This window comes from Bos javanicus, chromosome 12 (genome assembly GCF_032452875.1).
Source record: "Bos javanicus breed banteng chromosome 12, ARS-OSU_banteng_1.0, whole genome shotgun sequence".
Classification (NCBI taxonomy): Eukaryota; Metazoa; Chordata; class Mammalia; order Artiodactyla; family Bovidae; genus Bos; species Bos javanicus.
The window spans coordinates 73,112,074-73,134,893 of record NC_083879.1 but is presented as its reverse complement, the minus strand read 5'-3'; the positions used below and the strand labels follow the sequence as shown (position 1 = coordinate 73,134,893).

The 22,820-nt window shown below is 39.8% G+C and overlaps 1 protein-coding gene and 1 pseudogene across 2 annotated transcripts in view; one reads left to right on the top strand and one right to left on the bottom strand.

Annotated features, from left to right (window-relative positions):
• LOC133258049 (ATP-binding cassette sub-family C member 4-like) overlaps positions 1-22,820 on the top strand; it is a 656,993-nt gene that overhangs the window by 141,773 nt on the left and 492,400 nt on the right. The window contains exon 25 of one of the 2 annotated variants that reach the window (XM_061434383.1): positions 2,250-2,405. The exons of the other annotated variant lie outside the window; for it this stretch is intronic. Within the exon in view, the coding sequence (XP_061290367.1) occupies positions 2,250-2,405 (156 nt within the window). The remainder of the gene's footprint in view (positions 1-2,249; positions 2,406-22,820) is intronic. 2 annotated transcript variants of the gene reach the window in all.
• LOC133258100 (large ribosomal subunit protein uL5-like) lies at positions 9,364-9,919 on the bottom strand (annotated as a pseudogene).

Below are 22,820 nucleotides of genomic sequence, written 5' to 3'. Positions count from 1 at the left end.
GTAGTCGGTACTAACCACAAGGTTTTAATCTATTGCCTGTAGCTTCCAAAGGCGGTTCCCTCTGTTATAGCTTCTTCTGTTTGCTGGTCTCTTCAGTGTCTGATTTCCGCCCTGACACAAAGGGGACAGTGGTGGACACTTTTTTTTTTAGTCTCACTTGTTCAGTTGCGCTGTGGGGAGGGAGGGACGCTGCAAACAAATAACACTGGCGTGTGCTCTCAGTGCCTCAGCCACACTGGGCCTGCCCCCACTCACGGTGCATGTAGCCTCCCTGCCCACACTGCTCAGGCTCTAGGTTGCTCCTCCAGGAACCATCCGCAGCCGACTGTGGGCTGCTTGCACTTCCCAGGTCTAAGCCGCTCAGGTTCAGGCACTCAGGTAGTCCTCAGAGGCACAGACTTGGTTGGGCCTGCATTTTGTGCCCTTCCCAGGTCTGAGCAGCTCAGGTGATGAGGTGTTTGGTGAGCGTGGTTGTTGCAACTTATTGCCTCCCCGCTGCTCAGTTATCTAGGTGTACAACTGGCGCACCTTCTCAGACGGATGTTGACCATCCAGAACCCCAAGAAGTTTTAGTTAGCAAAGAAACCTGCTTACAGTTTTGTAGATAATGTCTCTCTGGGGCTGCGATTGCCCTCTTCCGGCTCTGGCTGCCTGTCACTGGAGGGGGATGGTCTGCAGCCTGCTATCTCTGTTCAGTCCTTTGTTCTGTGCGTGGGTCTGGCGGTGTCTTAGGTTAGGGCTGGCTTTTCTCATGGTAGATATCCCACAGTCTGGTTTGCTAGCCCAAACTATTTCGCTCAGATAGCGCTCGGGGTATTCAGGCCAGATCCTTATTCTAAGCAATGCAGCCAGCGCGGCGCCTCCCTGCCCAGCCCCCGCTTTCTAGTGGCGTGTGCAGGCATCTGCACCGCTTCTCCACTGGGGGAGTTACCCTAGGGCTCGCAATCTGTGGGTTTTAATTGTTTATTTATTTTTCCTCCCTGTTATGTTGCCCTCTGTGCTTCCAAGGCTCGGCACAGATTCGGCAGTGAGAATATTTCATGGTGTTTGGAAACTTCTCTCTTTTTAAGACTCCCTTCCCGGGACGGAGCTCTGTCCCTCCCTCTTTTGTCTCTTTTTTTGTCTTTTATATTTTTTCTTACCTCCTTTCAAAGACAATGGGTTGCTTTTCTGGGTGCCTGATGTCCTCTGCTGGCATTCAGAAGTCGTTTTGTGGAATTTACTTGGCGTTTAAATGTTCTTTTGATGAATTTGTGGGGGAGAAAGTGTTCTCCCTGTCTTATTCCTCCACCATCTTAGCTCCTCCCTCTTAAGCTGACTTCTTATGGACCGCTTTGGAGACTAATAGCTTTTCACTTCCAGTAGATTGATTCTGTTATTTTTAACTCTTTTTGGGACAAGAGGGTCTCTATCAGGGGAAATTTGTTAGTGTCTGATAATTTTGGTTGCCACAATTTGGAGAGTGCTGCTGGTGTCTAGTGGGTAGAGTTTGTGACTATTGCTAAATATCTTATAATACACTGTACAGCTGCCCCACCCCCCCTCCCCCCACAACAATGAATTACCTTGCCCATAATGTCAGCAGTGCCACGGCTGAGAAACTTATAGACTACTCTTTTTGTTGTTGCTATTGTTCAGTTGCTAAGATGTGTCCAATTCTGGGACCCCATGGACTACAGCATGCCAGGCATCTCTGTCCTCCACTATCTCCCAGAGTTTGCCCTAACTCATGTCCATTGAGTCAGTGATGCTATCTAACGATCTCATCCTCTGCCACTCTCTTCTCTTTTTATCCTTAATCTTTCCTAGCATCAAGGTCTTTTCCAATGAGTCAGCTCTTCTCATCCGGTGGCCAAAGTATTGGAGCTTCAGCATCTGTCCTTCTTATGAATATTCAGGGTTGATTTACTTTAGGATTAACTGGTTTGATCTCTTTGCTGTCCAAGTGACTCTCAAGACTCTTCTCTAGCACCACAGCTCAGCTCAAAAGTGTCAATTCTTTGGTTTTCAGCCTTCTTTATGGTCCAAATCTCACATCTGTACATGATAACTGTAAAAACCATAACTTTGACTGTATGGACCTATTTTGGCAAAGTGATGTCTCTGTTTTTTAATACACTCTATCTCATAGCTTTCCTTCCAAGGAGCAAGTGTCTAGAACTTTAAAAATTCATCTTCAACAATCAGGGTTTCCTCCCAGATTTGTTGCATATTGGGTAATTCTTAATCCCTCCTGGATTTCTTTACAGATGGGCATTGTGGGAAGAACAGGAGCTGGAAAAAGTTCCTTAGTTGCTGCCCTCTTTAGATTGTTGGAACCCAAAGGTCACATTTGGATTGATGACATCTGTACAACCAATATTGGACTTCACGATTTAAGGAAGAAAATGTCAGTTGTATCTCAGGTATGCACATCAGAGCGTTCTCGTATGTTCTTTTTATAAGGCACCAAAGTTTTAATTCTTTTAATTTGATTTTTTTTTCAAATCGCATGAAATTGGTAATCCTTTTTCCTTCAACAGAGCATATTTTTAGCAGCAAGTATTTTTAACAGATACTTTTATTAGATACCAGGTTTTGTTTGTTTGTTTGTTTTGTGTGTGTATGTGATTTAATAACTTACCCAGCCAGATTTTGGGACTCTGGCTTTCTCAGGGGTCATAATTTTATCCACTGATAACCACATAATTTTGAGAACAAAATTATAGATGGTTTGTTTAGCACTAGATAGCTTCCTAAAGGGAAACACAAATGTTAAGTGTCTTACAGTTTTCTTACAATTTTGCTGTAGGAAATAAAGCTACCTTTTCAAAGGTGATTATCTCCCTGAAGAGCTTTCTGTGAAACTATGGGGCCTTGAGAATTACAGGGAATGTAGATGCTTTGGGGAGACTCTTAGAATTCAGCCATTCAGTTCAGTTCAGTTCAGTCTCTCAGTCATGTCTGACTCTCTGTCACCCCATGGACTGCAGCACGCCAGGCCTCCCTGTCCATCACCAACTCCCAGAGTTTACCCAAACTCATGTTCATTGAGTTGGTGATGCCATCCAACCATCTCATCCTCTGTCATCCCCTTCTCCTCCTGCTTTCAATCTTTCCCAGCATCAGGGTCTTTTCAAATGAGTCAGCTCTTCATATCAGGTGACCACAGTATTGGAGTTTCAGCTTTAGCATCAGTCCTTCCAATAAACATTCAGGACTGATTGCCTTTATGATTGACTGGTTGGATCTCCTTGCAGTCCAAGGTACTCTCAAGAGTCTTCTCCAACATCACAATTCAAAAGCATCAATTCTTTGACACTTAACTTTCTTTATGGTCCAACCTTAACATCCATACATGACCACTGGAAAAACCATAACTTTTAACTAGACAAACCTTTGTTGGCAAAGTAATGTCTCTGCTTTTTAATATGCTGTCTAGCTTGGTCATAACGTTCCTTCCAAGGAGTAAGTGTCTTTTAATTTCATGGCTGAAGTCACCATATGCAGTGATTTTGGAGCCCCCCAAAATAAAGTCAGCCATTGTTTCCCCATCTATTTGCCATGAAGTGATGGGACTGGATGTCATGGTCTTAGTTTTCTGAATGTTGAGCTTTAAGCCAGCCTTTTCACTCTTCTCTTTCACTTTCATCAAGAGGCTCTTTAGTTCTTCTTCACTTTCTGCCATAAGAGTGGTGTCATCTGCATATCTGAGGTTATTGATATCTCCTGGCAATCTTGATTCCAGCCTTTGCTTCATCCAGCCCAGCATTTAGTAAATAATTTTAACCAGACCTGCAGTATGAATAGTGAGGAAGAGCACAGGACACAGAGTTCCATCTCTGTGAATCTGTTTTCTCTCCCTTACATGACAGCTAACAGTACCAACCTCTTGAGCTGTTGTGAGGACGAAATAGGTCAGTGCATGTGGAGTGCTTCACATAGTCCCAATATGTGGTTAAATTGGCCATCTCTTCCTGGGCTATGATTATGTTTTGTTGTTGTTGTTGTTTGCTTTTTAAAGATGACTTGGGACTCCCCTGGCAGTCTAGTGGTTAAGACTCCAAGTTTCCACTTCACTGCAGAGTGCATGGATCCAAATTTGGGCAAAAAAAAAAAAAAAAAGTATTATGTTAGGGAGTATTTTGAAGACTGGGTTATTTTCATTCCTTGTGGTTTATCCACTTAACGTAATTCAGTGAACATTTATTGAGCAATTACTGTATCTAGGTATATAGCCAAGGGCAACATAGGCCCTCTGCATTCATCTTCCATCATGCCCTCTGCTTTGACAGACTTGCTGATTTTTTTAAGTTTTTTTTTAAAAAACTGTACAGTAATCAAGGGAAGCTCAGGAAAACACCCTCTTGTATGAGAGAGACAAGAGAGGAAACAAAAAGAGCCAGTTATATGTCCTTCCTGGAATGTGGGTATAATGAACTCTGAAATGCCTGTTTATTAGGAAGCATATAGAACATGGCACCCAAAGGGAAGGAGAACATGGATTTGAGTTTTATGACTGAGTACAGCTGTTGCTACATAACTCTGGCCTCTAAAATAAAAACCCTGGAATTACTCTAAATATTTTTGAAATCAAGATATTCCTTTCAGATCATAAAGAGATGCTACCTTACACCTCTGAATATTGCAAAATTCAGACTTATATTGAAAAAAAGTAGAGAAAACCACTGAACCATTCAGACCTAAATCAAATCCCTTACAATCTTACTGTGGAAGTGACAGATTCAAGGAATTATATTTGATGGATAGAATGCCTGAAGAACTATGGACGGAAGTTTGTAAAATTGTATAGGAGATGGTGATCAAAACCCTCCTCAAGAAAGGGAAATGGAAAAAGGCAAATGGTTATCTGAGGAGGCCTTACAAATAGCTCAGAAAAGAAGAGAAGTGAAAGGCAAAGGAGAAGGGGAAAGATAAGAAGAAAAGGAAAGATATATCCATCTAAATGCAGAGTTTCAAAGAATAGCAAGGAGAGATAAGAAAGCCTTCTTAAGTGAACAATGCAGAGAAATAGAGGAAAACAATAGAATGGGAAAAAACTAGAGATCTCTTCAAGAAAAGTAGACGTACCAAGGGAACATTTCATGCAAAGATGGGCACAATAAAAGACAGAAACAGTACGAACCTAATAGAAGCAGAGGACATTAGGAAGAGGTGGCAAGAATACACAGAAGAACTATACAGAAATATCTTCATGACCTGGATAACTATGAAGGTGTGATGACTCACTTGGAGCCAAACATGGAGTATGAAGTCAAGTGGGCCTTAGGAAGCATCACAATGAACAAAGCTAACAGAGGTGATGGAAATAAGCTATTTCAAATCCTAAAAGATGATGCTGTGAAAGTGCTGCAGTCAATATGCCAGCAAACTTGGAAAACTCAGCAGTGCCTACAAGACTGGAAAAGGTCAGTTTTCATTCCAATCCCATAGAAGGGCAGTGCAAAAAAAAAAAAAAAAGTTCAAACTGCCACACAATTTCAGTATTCTCACATGCTAGCAAAGTAATGCTCAAAATTCTCCAAGCTAGGCTTCAGTAGTACACGAACCATGAGCCTCCAGATGTTTAGTCCGGATTTAGAAAAGGCAGAGGAACCAGAGATCAAATGGCCAACATCCATTGGATGGTAGGAATGTAAAACGGTGCTGCCAGTATGGAAAACAAGATGGAGCTACTTCCAAAAAATTAAAAATAGAATTATCATATCCAGTAATTCTACTTTAGGATATAAACCCCAGAAAATTGAAAGCAGAGTCTTGAAGAGATTTCTGTAAATGCATATTCATTGCAACATTATCCTCAAATACAAAAAGATGGAATCTCCCAAAGGTTAATTGACAGATGAATCAATAAACAAAATGTGGTGATAAACGTACAATGAAATATTATTCTGTGTTAAAAAGAAGGAAATTTTGAAACATGCTGCAATGCAGATGAACCTTGAGATCATTAAACTAAGTGAAGTAAGTCTGTCATAAAGGACAAATACGGTATGGTTCTACTAATATGAGGTACCTAGAGTATCAACTTATAGAGACACAGGTAAAATGGTGGCTGCCATGGGCTGCTGGGATGAAGGAGTGGGGAGTTGTTGTTTAATGGGTACCATTTCAGTTTTGCAAAATGAAAGGAGTTCTGTGGTTAGATGGTGGTGATGGCTGTACAACAAAAATACCACTGAACTGTACACTTAAAAATGGATATTGTAGTAAATTTTATGTATATTTTACCAGGATTAAAAAATTTTAGAAGATACCTCTTTTAGGAAAAATGCAAAGATATGATCCTTATATTGAAAAATTCCCTCTTTCTTAAATTCATAACTTAGTGGTTACAACAGAAAAGAGATGAATTTAGATTCCAAAGTTTTAATTTTTGATTGTACCCATCTCTCAAGTGGGGCTTCTCTGGTGGCTCAGATGGTCAAACATCCATCTGCAATGCAGGAGACCCAGGTTCGATCCCTGGATTGGGAAGATGCTCTGGAGGAGTAAATGACAACACACTCCACTATTCTTGCCTGTAGAATTCCATGGGCAGAGGAGCCTGATGGGCTCCAATACAGTCCACAGGATCACAAAGTGTCATACATGACTGAGTGACTAAGCACATCTCTGAAATGGGTCAAATGAGACTAGTTAACAGAAATAATGGGTATGTCTCTAAAGTCCTTTTATGGATGAAAGGATCTAGAAATGTACCTTGCCTTTTTTTAAATTTAATTTTTAATTGAATTATAGTTGATATACAATGTGTTAATTTCTGCTATAGAGCAAAGTGAACTCAGTTATATGCATTCTTTTTCATAATGGTTTTTCAGTTCAGTTCAGTCACTCAATCGTGTCCTACTCTTTGAGACCCCATGAATTGCAGCATGCCAGGCCACCCTGTCCATCACCAACTCCGGGAGTTCACTGAGACTCATGTCCATCGAGTTAGTGATGCCATCCAGCCATCTCATCCTCTGTCGTCCCCTTCTCCGCCTGCACCCGATCCCTCCCAGCATCAGAGTCTTTTCCAATGAGTCAACTCTTCGCATGAGGTGGCCAAAGTACTGGAGTTTCAGCTTTAGCATCAGTCCTTCCAATGAACACCCAGGACTGATCTCCTTCAGAATGGACTGGTTGGATCACCTTGCAGTCCAAGGGACTCTCAAGAGTCTTCTCCAACACCACAGTTCAAAAGCATCAATTCTTTGGTGCTCAGCTTTCTTCACAGTCCAACTCTCACATCCAGACATGATCACTGGAAAAACCATAGCCTTAACTAGATGGACTTTTGTTGGCAAAGTAATGTCTCTACTTTTGAATATCCTATCTAGGTTGGTCATAACTTTCCTTCCAAGGAGTAAGCATCTTTTAATTTCATGGCTGCAATGACCATCTGCAGTGAATTTGGATTTATCACAAGGTATTGAGTATAGTGTGGATCAAAATAAACTGTGGAAAATTCTGAAAGAGATGGGAATACCAGACCACCTGATCTGCCTCTTGAGAAATTTGTATGCAGGTCAGAAAGCAACAGTTAGAACTGGACATGGAACAATAGACTGGTTCCAAATAGGAAAAGGAGTACATCAAGGCGGTACATTGTCACCCTGTTTATTTAACTTATATGCAGAGTACATCATGAGAAACACTGGACTGGAAGAAACACAAGCTGGAATCAAGATTGCTGGGAGAAATATCAGTAACCTCAGATATGCAGATGACACCACCCTTATGGCAGAAAGTGAAGAGGAACTAAAAAGCCTCTTGATGAAGGTGAAAGTGGAGAGTGAAAAAGTTGGCTTTTTCATTCAGAAAATGAAGGTCATGGCATCCGGTCCCATCACTTCATGGGAAATAGATGGAGAAACAGTGGAAATAGTGTCAGACTTTATTTTCCTGGGCTCCAAAATCACTGCAGATGGTGACTGCAGCCATGAAATTAAAAGACGCTTACTCCTTGGAAGGAAAGTTATGACCAACCTAGATAGCATATTCAAAAGCAGAGACATTACTTTGCCAACAAAGATTTGTCTAGTCAAGGCTATGGTTTCTCCTGTGGTCATGTATGGATGTGAGAGTTGGACTGTGAAGAAGGCTGAGCGCCGAAGAACTGATGCTTTTGAACTGTGGTGTTGGAGAAGACTCTTGAGAGTCCCTTGGACTGCAAGGTGATCCAACCAGTCCATTCTAAAGGAGATCAGCCCTGGGATTTCTTTGGAAGGAATGATGCTAAAGCTGAAACTCCAGTACTTTGGCCACCTCATGCGAAGAGTTGACTCATTGGAAAAGACTCTGATGCTGGGAGGGATCGGGTGCAGGCGGAGAAGGGGACGACAGAGGATGAGATGGCTGGATGGCATCACTGACTCTATGGACATTAGTTTGAGTGAACTCCGGGAGATGGTGATGGACAGGGAGGCCTGGCATGCTGCGGTTTATGGGATCACAAAGAGTCGGACATGACTGAGTGACTGAACTGAACTGAATATTCCACTGTGTGTGTGTGTGTGTGTGTGTGTTTACACCACATCTTTATCCATTCTTCTATCAATAGACATTTAGGTTGCTTCTAAGTAGGGCTGCTATCAAGTTTGGGATGTATTTTTCTTTTTGAATTGAGTTTTTATATTTTTGAGATACATGGCCAGGAATGGGATTGCTAGATCATATGGTAACTCTTTCCTCAGTTTTAAAAGAAACACCTATATTGTTTTCCATAAACTATGTACCAGTCTAAATTCCCACCCAAAGTGTAGGAAGGTCTACTTTTCTCCACACTGTCTTCAATATATAATTTTGTAGACTTTTTCAAATGATGGCCATTGTGACTGGCATAAAGTGATACCTCATTGTAGTTGGGATTTTCATTTCTCTAATGAATCGTGAGATTGTATATCTCTTCATGTGCCTGTTGGCCATCTGTAGATCTTCTCTGGAGATATGTCTATTTAGGTCATCTACCCATTTTTTGATTGGGTTTTTTTTAAATTCACCTATATAAGCTGTTGTATATACAGAGATTTGTGCATTTCTATAAATTATCAACAAAACTTCAGGGAGAGAAGTTAAGAAAAAAATTCCCATTTATCATCACATTAAAAAAAAAAAAAAAGAACCATGGATAAACCTACCTATAGAGGCTAAAGATCCATATTCTGAAAACTATAAGACACTGTTAAAAGAAATTAAGATGAACAGATGGAAAGATATATCATGTTCTGGGATTGAAGGAATCAAAATTGCTAAAATGAGCATACTACCCAAGGCAACCTATAGATTCAGTGCAATCCCTATCAAATTACCAATGGCATTTTTTCACAGAACTAGAACAAAAAAATTGTTTTTCATTGAAAATGTTTTATTGGCCTTTTAGATGGAAACAGGAATTTATTTGCCAGGAAGGATGATTCCTTCATACTTTTGCTGAAGCCAGTGCATGGCCTCCTCTTTGCTGATTCTGTGTTTTGCCCCAGTGCAGCCTGTCCTGTGCTTCTTGTCTGCGATGCTGAAACCTGGACTACCCAGCACCACATAGAAGTCCAGGCCATAGATACTCATGCTTGGGTCATACTTGGTCCCCAGATCAATGTGTTCTTGGATCCCAAATCTTAAGTTTCCAGTATCTGAGAAGTTATTTTTTCTTAACTCGTATTCTTGCACCTTTAGAGCTTTCTCCAGGATTTCTTGTGCTTTGGCCCCACGAACTGTGCAGTGGATGGCCATCTTTTCATTTCTCCTGATGCTGAAGGATCTGATGGAGTATCAGTGTATCTTTTGAGAACACAGGGGTCTGGCCTGTGAACTGCTCCAGCATCTTGTCTGCCTGGGGTAGTCTTTCTCTATTTTCCCCCACACAGATGTTAAGGCAGAGCTTGCAGATGTGAAGTTTCCACCTGGGATTCTCCTTTTTTCCTTGATCCTGCTCCATTATGGGAAACAGAAAGAGAGAGCCATTTGCTTTTTTAAATTTGTTAGAAAAAGAAAATACCTCAAACAACCAAAACTATCTTGAGAAAGAAAAATGGAACTGGAAGAAGCATACTCCCCAGTTTCTTCTACAAAGCTACAGCAATGAAAACAATATGGTAATGGCACAAAAATAAAACACATAGATCAGTGTGACAGGATAGAAAGTTGAGAAATAAACTCACACACTTACAGTTCTTTAAGATAAAGGAAAGAAAAGGCAGTCTCTTTAATAAGTGGTGATGGAAAATCTGGACAGCTACATGTAAAAGAATGAAATTAGAACATTCTTTAACACCATATACAAAAATAAACTCAAATGAACTAAAGACCAGGCACTGTAAAACTCCTAGAGGAAAACATAAGCAAGAACACTCTTTAACATAAATCACAGTAGTATTTTCTTGGATCTGTCTCCTATAGTTCAGTTCAGTTCAGTTCAGTTGCTTAGTCATGTCCGACTCTTTGTGACCCCATGAACTGCAGCATGCCAGGCCTCTCTGTCCATCACCAACTCCCGGAGTCCACCCAAACCCATGTCCATTGAGTTGGTGATGCCATCCAGCCATCTCATCCTCTGTCGTACTCTTCTCCTCCTGCCCTCAATCTTTCCCAGCATCAGGGTCTTTTCCAATGAGTCAGCTCTTCACATCAGGTGGCCAAAGTATTGGAGTTTCAGCTTCAACATCAGTTCTTCCAATGAACACCCAGGTCTAATCTCTTTTAGGATGGAGACAAAAGCGAAAATAAATAAATGGGACCTAATTGAACTTAAAAGCTTTTGCTCAGCAAAGGAAACCATAAACAAATTGAGCTTCTGGGGTTATCTCTCTCCCTCTCTCCTGGGCTCATGCTCATCACTGTTGAATGCACCATGAGAATGTCAGAATTGAATAAGACATGATAGCAGCAAGGACCTTTATATTAACCAGAGGCAGAGGAGGGGTGACATAGACAATCAGTCCGGAAGTCCTGGGGGAAGTTAAAGACAAATACTGTATTCTTAATAAAGTACTCCTCAATTTGTGTTCACAATTTCAAAAATAAGCAAAACATGAAAGCACTTCCTAGATAATTTCCCTAAACCGAACAAGTAGCTGAAGTGTATGTGTCCTTTCTACTCAGTATCTGAAGGAGTTAAGTATGTTCCCTAGAAAGAGTATCAGTTGAGACTATATTCAAGGAGTAGCCTGCTTATCTGAAAGGATCTGGGAAAAATAGATGTCAGAACCTTGCTGGATTATTCTCTGCACCTAGAGCTCCTTATCTTATTGGTGCAAAGAATATGTTTTCAGTTGAAGAGATTGTTCAGTTGATCAGCCATGTCTGACTCTTTGTGACCACTGCAAAGAATATGTTTTCAGTTGAAGAGATTGTTCAGTTGATCAGCCATGTCTGACTCTTTGTGACCACATTGACTGCAGTACATCAGGCTCCGCTGTCTTTCACTATCTCTTGGAGTTTGCTCAGATTCTGAGTCAGGGATACCTTCCAAACATCTCATCTTCTGTCATCCCTTCTCCTGTCCTCAACCTTTTGCAGCAGCAGTGGCTTTTCCAGTCAGTTGGGTCTTCACATCAGGTGGCCAAAGCATTAGAGCTTCAGCTTCAGCATCAGTCCTTCCAGTGAATATTCAGGGTTGATTTCCTTAAGAATTGATTGTTTTGATCTCCTTGCTGTCCAAGGGACACTCAAGAGTCTTCTCCAGCACCACAGTTCAAAATCATCAGTTCTTGGCACTCAACTTTCTTTATGGTCCAACTCTCACATCCATATATGACTACTGGAAAAACCATAGCCTTGACTAGACGGACCTTTGTCAGCAAAGTGATGTCTCTGCTTTTTAATACACTGTCTAGGTTTGTCACAACTTTTCTGCCAAGGAGCAAGCATCTTTTAATTTCGTGGCTGCAGTCACTGTCTGCAGTGATTTTGGAGCCCAAGAAAATAAAGTCTGTCACTGTAGCCATTTTACCCCTTCTATATGCCATGAAGTGTTGGGACTGGATGCCATGATCTTAGTTTTTTTGATCTTAGTTTTAAGCCAGCTTTTTCACTCTCCTATTTCACCCTTATCAAGAGACTCTTTAGTTCCTCTTTGCTTTCTGACACTAGGGTGATATCATCTATATATCTGAGATTATTGATATTTCTCTTGGCAATCTTATGTCCAGTTTGTGATTCATCCAGCCTGGCATTTTTGCATGATGTACTCTGCATAATCTGCATATATAGATTAGCTTTTATAGAATATACTTTGAAAACTAGGTAGATGCTTCAAACCTTGAACCTCTTACAGGATGTAAATTTGTTCCGTGAGAGGAACCCAAAGGAAAAAGTATTAGGGTCACATAAACTGTGATGGGCAAATAAATGTTCCTAGTATTATAAGCAACGAGTCCCTGCCTAACTTCTCCCTGTTGGGCTCAAAGCTGATTCATTACCTTAGGCTCTTTAAGGCCCTTTATCTCCTCAAATATCAGTCCTTGAAGAGTCTCTCATTTTGAGTTCCTAGAGTAAAATCCTGCCCATAGTTTAGAGCCTTGGGGGGAAGGTGGAGGAGAGTCAGAGGAGAGGGAGGAATATCAGGGACCAGGCTCCCCTCTCCTGGCCACATTGTGTAAACCTCATGGGAACATCTAAAGAAATAGAAATTGCCTGCACATTGGAATCTTACAAAGAATATAAAGTTTTTTCTAAAAATCTGAAGTAGAATGGTGGTTATTCCCCTTACAAGGAATTCTTACCATTGCTTACATAGTTGTTTAGTCTTCAATCCTAATTTCAAGAGTTTTCAGTTCAGTTCAGTTACTCAGTAGTGTCTGACTCTCTGTGACCCCATGGACCTCAGCCCTCCAGGCCTCCCTGTCTATCACCAACTCCTGGAGTCTACTCAATCTCATATCCATTGAGTCAGTGATGCCATCCAACCATCTCATCCTCTGTTGTTCCCTTCTCCTCCCGCCTTCAGTGTTTCCCAGCATCAGGGTCTTTTCAAATGAGTCAGCTCTTTGCATCAGATGGCCAAAGTATTGGAGTTTCAGCTTCAGCATCAGTCCTTCCAATGAACACTCGGGACTGATCTCCTTTAGGATGGACTGGTTGGACTGCAAGAGTTTTAGGGAGACCTTAAATTTGGTTCTCAGGATTTTTCAGTTTAATTCATTAATAATCATTTTGAAATATCCTATGACCAGTGATTTTATTGTTTTTAGAGGTGTATAGGCCACTTGATTAACTTTGTACAAATAAAGCTCCTTTTATAATGTCTTTTACTCAGAAATACATCTTTTTTGGTGGCACACTGTGTGTCTTCTGCATTCATTTTTCTCTCATCAGACTTAAAACTAAGAGCATAGTGAAAGAAGGTACAGGAGACTCTCTGATTGTTATTCTTTATGGCTGGAGAGAAGAAATGTCTGTCTTTTTTATCTTTCTTCTCAGATTTTTGTGAAGTGAGGAAGGCCAGGTGTGATTTGAACATGGTGTTTCTGAGCAGTTCTGGCACTTGTGGAAGGATCAAGTCTCCTCTTGTTCTCATATGTGTGAATCCCCTTGTTCTGCCCCCTTCACTGAAAGGGCTCTTCTTGGCTGCTAATATTCTTATGGCTGGCTTACTAGAACCTTCCAGAAGAAAACATAAATGGCTTATGTGAGCTTATGTACAAGGTTCTCTCTTGAAACACAAAAAGAGGCATATATTTCCAGAGTAATTTACTTGTGGACTTACCAGGTGGTTCCGTGGCAAAAGAATTTGCCTGCCATGCATGAGACCCAGGTTTGATTCCTTGTTTGGGAAGATCCCCTGGAGAAGAAAATGGCAACCCATTCCAGTATTCTTGCCTGGGAAATCCCGTGGACAGAGGAGCCTTGTGGGTACAGTCCATGGAATCACAAAGAGTGGGGCATGACTTAGCAACTAAGCGCAAACACCTCCAGAAGTATAGATGAATAGGGAAAACTATTCAAGTTAAAATAATTTTATTTTGATTCACATGATAATGGGTTTCAGGTCACCCTGGCCTTGCAGTTAATAATGATGTTCTGTGAGGCAGGTCGTCCTGATGCACAGGTGAGAAAATGTAGAGATTAGTTGATGCCGAATCGGAGGTGATCTCTCCATGGACAGAGGAGCCACAGGCTCCAGGAGCTGACATTCTTTTTGCACAGGTGGGGATGTTCCATTTACACCTGTGCAGAGAGTCCCCATCCAAGAAAGTTGTTTGACCAGTGGACAAAATATCCTCATTCATTCTTCAGTGCAAATGTGAAAATAACAATTCTGCTTTGGGGCACAAACGTCAATTAATCATGCTATTAGTATTTCCCAGTCATGCCAGAATTGACTGTTAATTTACGTAACTTTTAATGTGAAGTTTCTCAAATAATTATATCCTCAGTTTGTGTGTGTATATGTGTGTTTAAAAGGCTTTTTTTTTTTTTTTAATAAAATCTTCCTTTCTCTTCAGTTTGGTTAAGATGAAAAAACTTAGGCACTTTCTTCTGTTAATGTTCAATAGTCCAGAAGATATTTTGTAGCACACTTTGTGTGCTACACATTACTTTAGATACTGTTTTGTAAATAAACACTTGCAACCTAATTATTAACACAGTGAATTTTAATATTTTGTTTTTTAATTCTGTTCTATAAATGTTGGTATAAAATGATGAGATTCTTCACTGTTTTGGGCTATTTAGGAGCCTGTTTTATTCACTGAAATGATTTGGAAAAATCTGGATCCCTTTAATGAGCATACATATGAGAAATGCTGGAATGCCTTAGAAGAGGTAAGTTATATAATGTAGTTAATGTATTAACACCAGTATATGTTTGTGTACATTTACAGTACTGTAGGTAATTAAGGGGGGTTTACCAGTTTAGCTGACTTTGTTTACCTCCTAGGAGAGCATTGATGACATGTGTATACTTAAAATGGGTATATTGATGATGATGAAACCCAGCAAGATAATGCCTCATGTTTCCATTTTAGCTTTTCACCTAGAACCCTAAGCAACTAGATACATTATCTTGTCCTTAGCAGAGCACTAAATGAGACTTTCAAACTGTGGGATCAAATTCTACCAAAGACCTAGTGAATTAATTACCCTTCAGTGTTCATTTTATTCCTCTGGTCTTAGAGGACATCTACTAAGTGGCAACAATAGTTTTTTCATTATTAACTGAAAGATAAATCAGATCATACCAATAAAATGCTGTGAAGCTTCATAAGAAAGTGTTTATAAAAGTAAATTATATAGTTGGAATTGATAATGATTATTTATTGGAGATTATGTCATTTTAATGCTGGAGCATGAATGTACTTAACAGAATCCTGGAACTTTGCTCAGTTTTTATATGGATAGGTTCATCTCTAGAGAATTTTCTGTTACTTCTGTCATGTTTGCCTTTGCCCCACTTCTTTTGATTTCCTCACCTTTGCATGAAAAAAACAAAAACAAAAACAAAAACTTTGACTGTTAAGTTGCTGTTGGTTTGTGTATTTTAATACTAATTATTTTGTGTGTTAGCTCTAGTTTTGCAAATTGATTCTACTCGTGGCAGAAACTTTAGACTTCTAAACCATAAAGAGACTTCTAATCTCTCATAGGACCTAACTCAGTGTTTTGCTTTTAAAAAGTATCCTATTATAAATAAAAAGAGAGATTGGAAGTCTAAAACCAATACAATGTTGTAAAGTAATTAGCCTCTAATTAAAATAAATAAATTTAAATTAAAAAAACAATAAGTATCCTATTTAATAAATAGGTAGTAAATGTTTGGTTGATCTCTTAATTTCAGAGAAGTGAGTTTTATGTCTTTAAAATTTTTTTGTTACACAAATCCAAGTGACTGATTTCTCATGTTGTTTTGAACTGGTGCATTTGTCATTTAGTGTCACTCTTCTAGAGAAGCTCTGAAATTTGTAATTTATAGATGAACTTTGACTGTGAACAGGCAGATTTGGAAGCCTAACAATTTCTTGCCAGTACTTCTGGTTTCTGAAGGATGTCAGCCCTGAGTCTTTACACACCCACCACATTTTCCAGAAACTGAGGGGATCTTATTTTCCTAAATTGGACCAATTGCTTCACCTTCTCCTCCTTGAGAAACAGTGGATCGCTCATTTCATTTAAGTCTGTGAGTCTTTTACAGTGAAATTCTAGAAGAGAAGAGACAGGAAGAGCAGTTAACCACCAAATGTAAAGAAAGGTAGCATGATCCCTTGATCTTGAACTCACAGGACAGATTTAATGGTGAAATTATGACATCTTAGGAGAAGGCAATGGCACCCCACTCCAGTACTCTTGTCTAGAAAATCCCGTGGACAGAGGAGCTTGGTAAGCTGCAGTCCATGGGGTCGCTAAGAGTTGGACACGACTGAAAGACTTCACTTTCACTTCTCACTTTCATGCATTGGAGAAGGAAATGGCAACCCACTCCCGTGTTCTTGCCTGGAGAATCCCAGGGACGGGGGAGCCTGGTGGGCTGCCGTCTATGGGGTCGCACAGAGTCGGACATGACTGAATCGACTTAGCAGCAGCAGCAGCAGCAGCATGACATCTTAAAAAAAAAGGAACTGAAAGTCCTGGTAAATTATTTTTTTATTTGTTTCTGAGCTTGAGCTCTCTCTTCACAGATTCTCAGATAGTAAAATTACTCTAGAATTTTAGAACACATTGTTCCATGGACAGAGAGGAAATGTCAACTGGGAGACAAATCCTGTCAAAAGCTACCTTCAAACTTGTTCTCAAAACAATTCATCTGTAGGAGCAGAAATTAAAATAAAATTTAGTAGCTTCTAAATTCTAAAATGATGAATGGTATATGTACAATACTAAGATCTAGTTTTATTTAAGCTACATTTGGAACTTTCTATAAAAAGAAAGAAACGTGCTTATATCACAAAGAAGTTGGACCTGTAACTTAAACAATATTACTTAGAGAAATCATCCCATCATTGGATTTCTCTAGAAATTGTTTCTTTATGATTTTTTTAAATAAATAAAACCTACCAAATCTTTCATTGAGAAACATACAAATGTCATAAAGAAATAATTCCTAGAGAACTAGAATAATGGGATGATTTGTTGCTCTAAAAGGTATCTTTCAAGCAATTAGGTCAATTTTTAAGTGAACTAAAAATATCAGTCATTGGTTTATAAGTGATGCCAACCTGGACTTGTGAACCTAAGCTCACAGAGTTGACCTGAAAGTAAGTGAGAGGGCACCACTGTGTTTCCCTCTTTATAAATGTCAATTAAAAGGAAAAAATGCCCTTACATTTTTTTAAGTCCTCTTTGTTCTCTCTCCTCCATCTTCTTTGGTAGAGATGGACATTCAGAAGGGAGACAGTCCTATGGATGCTGCCTGTCTCATCTTGGTTATTTTTCAAAATATGACAAGAGCAACATTTTTTCATATACTGAAAAATAGCCAACTTACTGTAAATGGAGGAAAGTGCATCAGAAATTAGTGCTGGTTATGGCACTAAGCAGCAATGGCAGCTCTACAAATATAATATGAGTAGTGCCTGAAGTTGAAGCACTTTAACACTCAAAGGGTTAAAGATCACAGTAGAAAATACTTTGGAAACGAATTAGCAGTATGTTGCTTCTGTAAGAAAACAAGGACCTTCCCTGGAGGGTCCAGTGGTTAAGAATCTGGCTGCCAACACAGGGGACAAGGGTTAGATCCCTAGTCCAGGAAGATCCCACATGCCCCAGAGCAATTAAATCTGTGTACCACAAATGCTAAGCCAGAGCTCTTGAGCTGGCAAGCTGCAACTACTGAAGCTCTCATGCCCTAGCACCTATGTTCCCCAATGAGAGAAGCCACTACAATGAGAAGCCCATGCACTACAAAAAGAGTAGCCCCCCACCCATGACAACTAGAGAAAAGCTTTCACAGCAGTAAAGACCCACTGCAGCCAAAAATACATAAATAAAAATGGGAAAAAAAGGCAGCAGCTAGATGTTTGCTTGTGGAATTAAGAATTAATATGGAATTAATATGGTGCATGTGTGCTCAGTCATTCACTCATGTGTGACTCTTTGTGACCCATGGACTGTAGCCTGTCAGGCTAATCTGTCTATGAGATTTTCCAGACAAGAATACTGGAGTGTATTGCCATATTCTTCCTCAGGAAATATTCCCGATCCAGGGATTGGACCTTGTCTCATACCTGGGTAGGGTATTCTTTACCCCTGAGCCATCTGGGAAGCCAAGAATATGGTATTAGATTGGTCCAAACGTAATCACAGTTTCAGACCATAAATTTTAAATCATTATAATAGGCCCAAACACATCTTTATTAATCAAACTGGAAATCATTTTAATCAACACATTTTTGCATTGAGAAATAAGTTTGTTACTTCTTGTAGCACAAAAATCCATCAGGAGTTGACAAAATCTTAGAAAGCATTTTCTGCTTTATGCTGGTTGTGGAAGTGTTTTTCCTGCAAAAGTTGTCAAAATGATTGAGGAAGTGGTAGTTAGTTGGTGAGAGGTCAGATGACTATGGTGGATGAGGCAAAACTTCATAGCCCAACCTTTTGAAGCATTGATTGTGCGATGTGCAGGCACGTGTTGTTTCAGGGAAGAATTGGGCCCTTTCTGTTGACCATGACAGCTGCAGGCATTGCAGTTTTTGGTGTATCTCATTGATTTGCTGAGCATACTTCTCAGATGTGGTGGTTTCCTCAGGATTCAGAAAGTTGTGGTGGATCAAACTGGCAGCAGATCACCAAACAGGGACCACAACTGGTTTTGATGTGAATTTGGCTTTGAAAAGTGCTTTGGAGCTTCTTCTTGGTCCAACCACTGATTTAGTTGTTGCTGGTTGTCATATAAACTCCACTTTTCTTCATATGTCACAATCTGATGGAGAAATGGTTCGTAACTGCATAGAATAAGAGATGATAATGCTTCAAAACAATATATATATTTTTTGATTTTCAGTCAGCCCATGAGGTACCCACTTATTGAGCTTTTTCACCTTGCCAATTTACTTCAAATGCCAAAATGACCATAGAATAGCGGACGTTAAGTTCTTCAGCAATTTCTTATGTAGTTGTAAGAGGATCAGCTTCAATAATCCTGGCAATTGGTCATTGTCAATTTCCTATAGCTGACCACTGCACTTCTCATCTTCAAAACTTGTCTCCTTTGCAAAAATTCTGGAACCACCACTGGACTGTACATTCATTAGCAGTTCCTGGGCCAAATGCATTGATGATGCTGCAAGTTGTCTCTGCTGCTTGCAACAGAATAAGAAAATCACTCGAATTTGCCTTTTGTCTAACATCATTCCACAGTCTAAAATAAACATAAAATACATAGCAAGAAATAAGTCATTAGCAAAAGTACATAAAGTAAGAACTGTGCATTCAAATGGTGTATAATATAAGCACACTTATTTAAGAATGTATTCAAATATCAAGCAGCTAATTTCAGCAATGCAAAACTACAATTACTTTTGTACAACCTAATGTATCATGTCAAATGGGGAGGAATTCATGCAGTTAAACATTGATAGTGTCTCTGTTAGGACATAGTGTGTCTCATCACACAGGAAACCAATATACAGAAATCTGGGCAGCAGCAGCCTGTGTGCATCAGGAAAATGTGGTTCCTTGCTGTGGCGACAGGTCACATGTCCATTTCCTGGGGCTTTGTATTTCAGTGAATGGGCTCCCGCTTTACTTCACTTATTGCTGGTTTGCTCTAGTAAAAGCTGTTCCCCATCTGTTGATTACATTTCAGTGTCTTCTTCCAGCTCACAGCAGCCTTTCTTTTTGAAAAATAAGAAGGTTCCACAAAATCTAGAAACCATCTGACATCTATGTTGACTTCATGTGAGGGTACTGACACATGGTTAGTGATATAGTACACACAGTAGGTTACTGTCAGAATGTTTGCTTGTGCATGCTGTTGCTCAGTTATATCTGACTCTTTGTGACCCCATAGACTGTAGCCCTCCAGGCTCCTTTTCCATGGAATTTTCCATGGAGTGGGTTGCCATTTCCTTCTCTAGGGGATCTTCCCGACCCAGGAATCAAACTCATGTCTCCTGCATCTCCTGCATTGGCAGGTGAATTCTTTAACAGTGAGTCACTTAGGAAACCCTCAAAATGCTTGTGATAATAGAAATAGGGTGTCTTATAAGTTTAGTTTATTATTTTTCAGTTTTTCTATATTTTATTATTTTCCCAAGCTCAAAAGTGATCTGGAGTATTCTGTATTGAGATGTATAACTTTGAATAATATTATTTGAAAGTTAATTGTTATAAGAACATATTCCTTTTATACTTAATAAGAAGATAGTATTATATGTAAATTATCTGTCTATATGGATTTGGTTTCTAATTTATAGAAACAGGTATGTTACACAATGATATTCACTTCTACATGCATACAGCCAACAAATATCTATTGAGAACTTGTTAGGCAGGCAGTGTTGCAGACTCTGGGGGCTATCATAGTCATCAAGAGACAAAGTTGCTGTTTTTTTAGAACATAAATTCTCTTGGAGAAGAAGGTAAAACAGATAATGCATGTGTAAAAAGTCTCAGTGCTGATACATGTGAAGGAGAAAAACAAAGCAGAACTTAAAGAGAGGTCAGCTGGCAGCATTATTAATAATGGGCAATATCTGTTGATCCCTTTGTATCAACTGATGTTGTAAATTCTATACATACTGACTGACTTTATACTCTAACAATGTTAGGAGCTATCCATCTTTATTATTATGATATTATAGTCTTACTTTAGAATTTAGGAGCTAAGACAAGTACTTTCCCAGTTGGCAGAGCTAGGCAGGATGTATATCCAGGCTGTCTGGCTTCAAGCCTCCTATTTTTAGCTCTAAAATTTTCAGATGACAGGAATATGGAAGGAATATTATGATGAACACATATACACTTCACCTTGATTTAGTTCAGTTTAGTTCAGTCGCTCAGTTGTGTCTGACTCTTTGTGACCACATGAACTGCAGCACGCCAAGCCTCCCTGTCTATCACCAACTCCCAGAGTCCACCCAAACCCATGTCCATTGAATCAGTGATGCCATCCAGCCATCTCATTCTCTGTCATCCCCTTCTCCTCCTGCCCTCAATCTTTCCCAGCATCAGGGTCTTTTCCAATGAGTCAGCTCTTCACATCAGGTGGCCAAAATTGGAGTTTCAGCTTCAACATCAGTCCTTCCAATGTACACCCAGGACTGATGTCCTTTAGGATGGACTGATTGGATCTTCTTGCAGTCCAAGGGACTCAAAAGAGTCTTCTCCAACACCACAGTTCAAAAGCATCAATTCTTCAGTGCTCAGCCTTCTTCACAGTCCAACTCTCATATCCATACATGACCACTGGAAAAACCATAGCCTTGACTAGATGGACCTTTGTTGGCAAAGTTATGTCTTTGCTTTTTATTTTTTTATTTTTATATATTTTTAAAATTTTATTTAATTTTTAAACTTTACATAATTGTATTAGTTTTGCCAAATATCAAAATGAATCTGCCACAGGTATACATGTGTTCCCCATCCTGAACCCTCCTCCCTCCTCCCTCCCCATACCATCCCTCTGGGTTGTCCCAGTGCACTAGCCCCAAGCGTCCAGTATCGTGCATCGAACCTGGACTGGCATCTTGTTTCATACATGATATTTTACATGTTTCCATGCCATTCTCCCAAATCTTCCCACCCTCTCCCTCTCCCACAGAGTCCATAAGACTGTTCTATACATCACTGTCTCTTTTGCTGTCTCGTTCACAGGGTTATTGTTACCATCTTTCTGAATTCCATATATATGCGTTAGTATACTGTATTTATGTTTTTCCTTCTGGCTTACTTCACTCTGTATAATAGGCTCCAGTTTCATCCACCTCATTAGAACTGATTCAAATGTATTCTTTTTAATGGCTAAGTAATACTCCATTGTGTATATGTACCACAGCTTTCTTATCCATTCATCTGCTGATGGGCATCTAGGTTACTCCCATGTCCTGGCTATTATAAACAGTGCTGCGATGAACATTGGGGTACATGTGTCTCTTTCCCTTCTGGTTTCCTCAGTGCGTATGCCTAGCAGTGGGATTGCTGGATGTCTAGGTTGGTCATAATTTTCCTTCTAAGGAGTAAGTGTCTTTTAATTTCATGGCTGCAATCACCATCTGCAGTGATTTTGGAGCCCAGAAAAATAAAGTCAGCCACTGTTTCCCCATCTATTTGCCATGAAGTGATGGGACCAAATGCCATGATCTTTGTTTTCTGAATGTTGAGCTTTAAGCCAACTTTTTCACTCTTCTCTTTCACTTTCATCAAGAGGCTCTTTAGTTCTTCTTCACTTTCTGCCATAAGGGTGGTATCATCTGCATATCTGAGGTTATTGATATTTCTCCCAGAAATTTTGATTCCAGCTTGTGCTTCTTCCAGCCCAGCGTTTCTCATGATGTACTCTGCATATAAGTTAAATAAGCAGGGTGACAATATACAGCCTTGATATACTCCTTTTCCTGTTTGGAACCAGTCTGTTGTTCCATGTCCAGTTCTAACTGTTGCTTCCTAACCTGCATATAGGTTTCTCAAGAGGCAGGTCAGGTAGTCTGGTGTTCCCATCTCTTTCAGAATTTTCTACAGTTTATTGTGATCCACACAGTCAAAGCCTTTGGCATAGTCATTAAAGCAGAAATAGATGTTTTTCTGGAACTCTCTTGCTTTTTCCATGATCCAGAGGATGTTGGCAATTTGATCTCTGGTTCCTCTGCCTTTTCTAAAACCAGCTTGAATATCTGGAAGTTCACAGTTCACATATTGCTGAAGCCTGGATTGGAGAATTTTGAGCATTACTTTATTAGCGTGTGAGA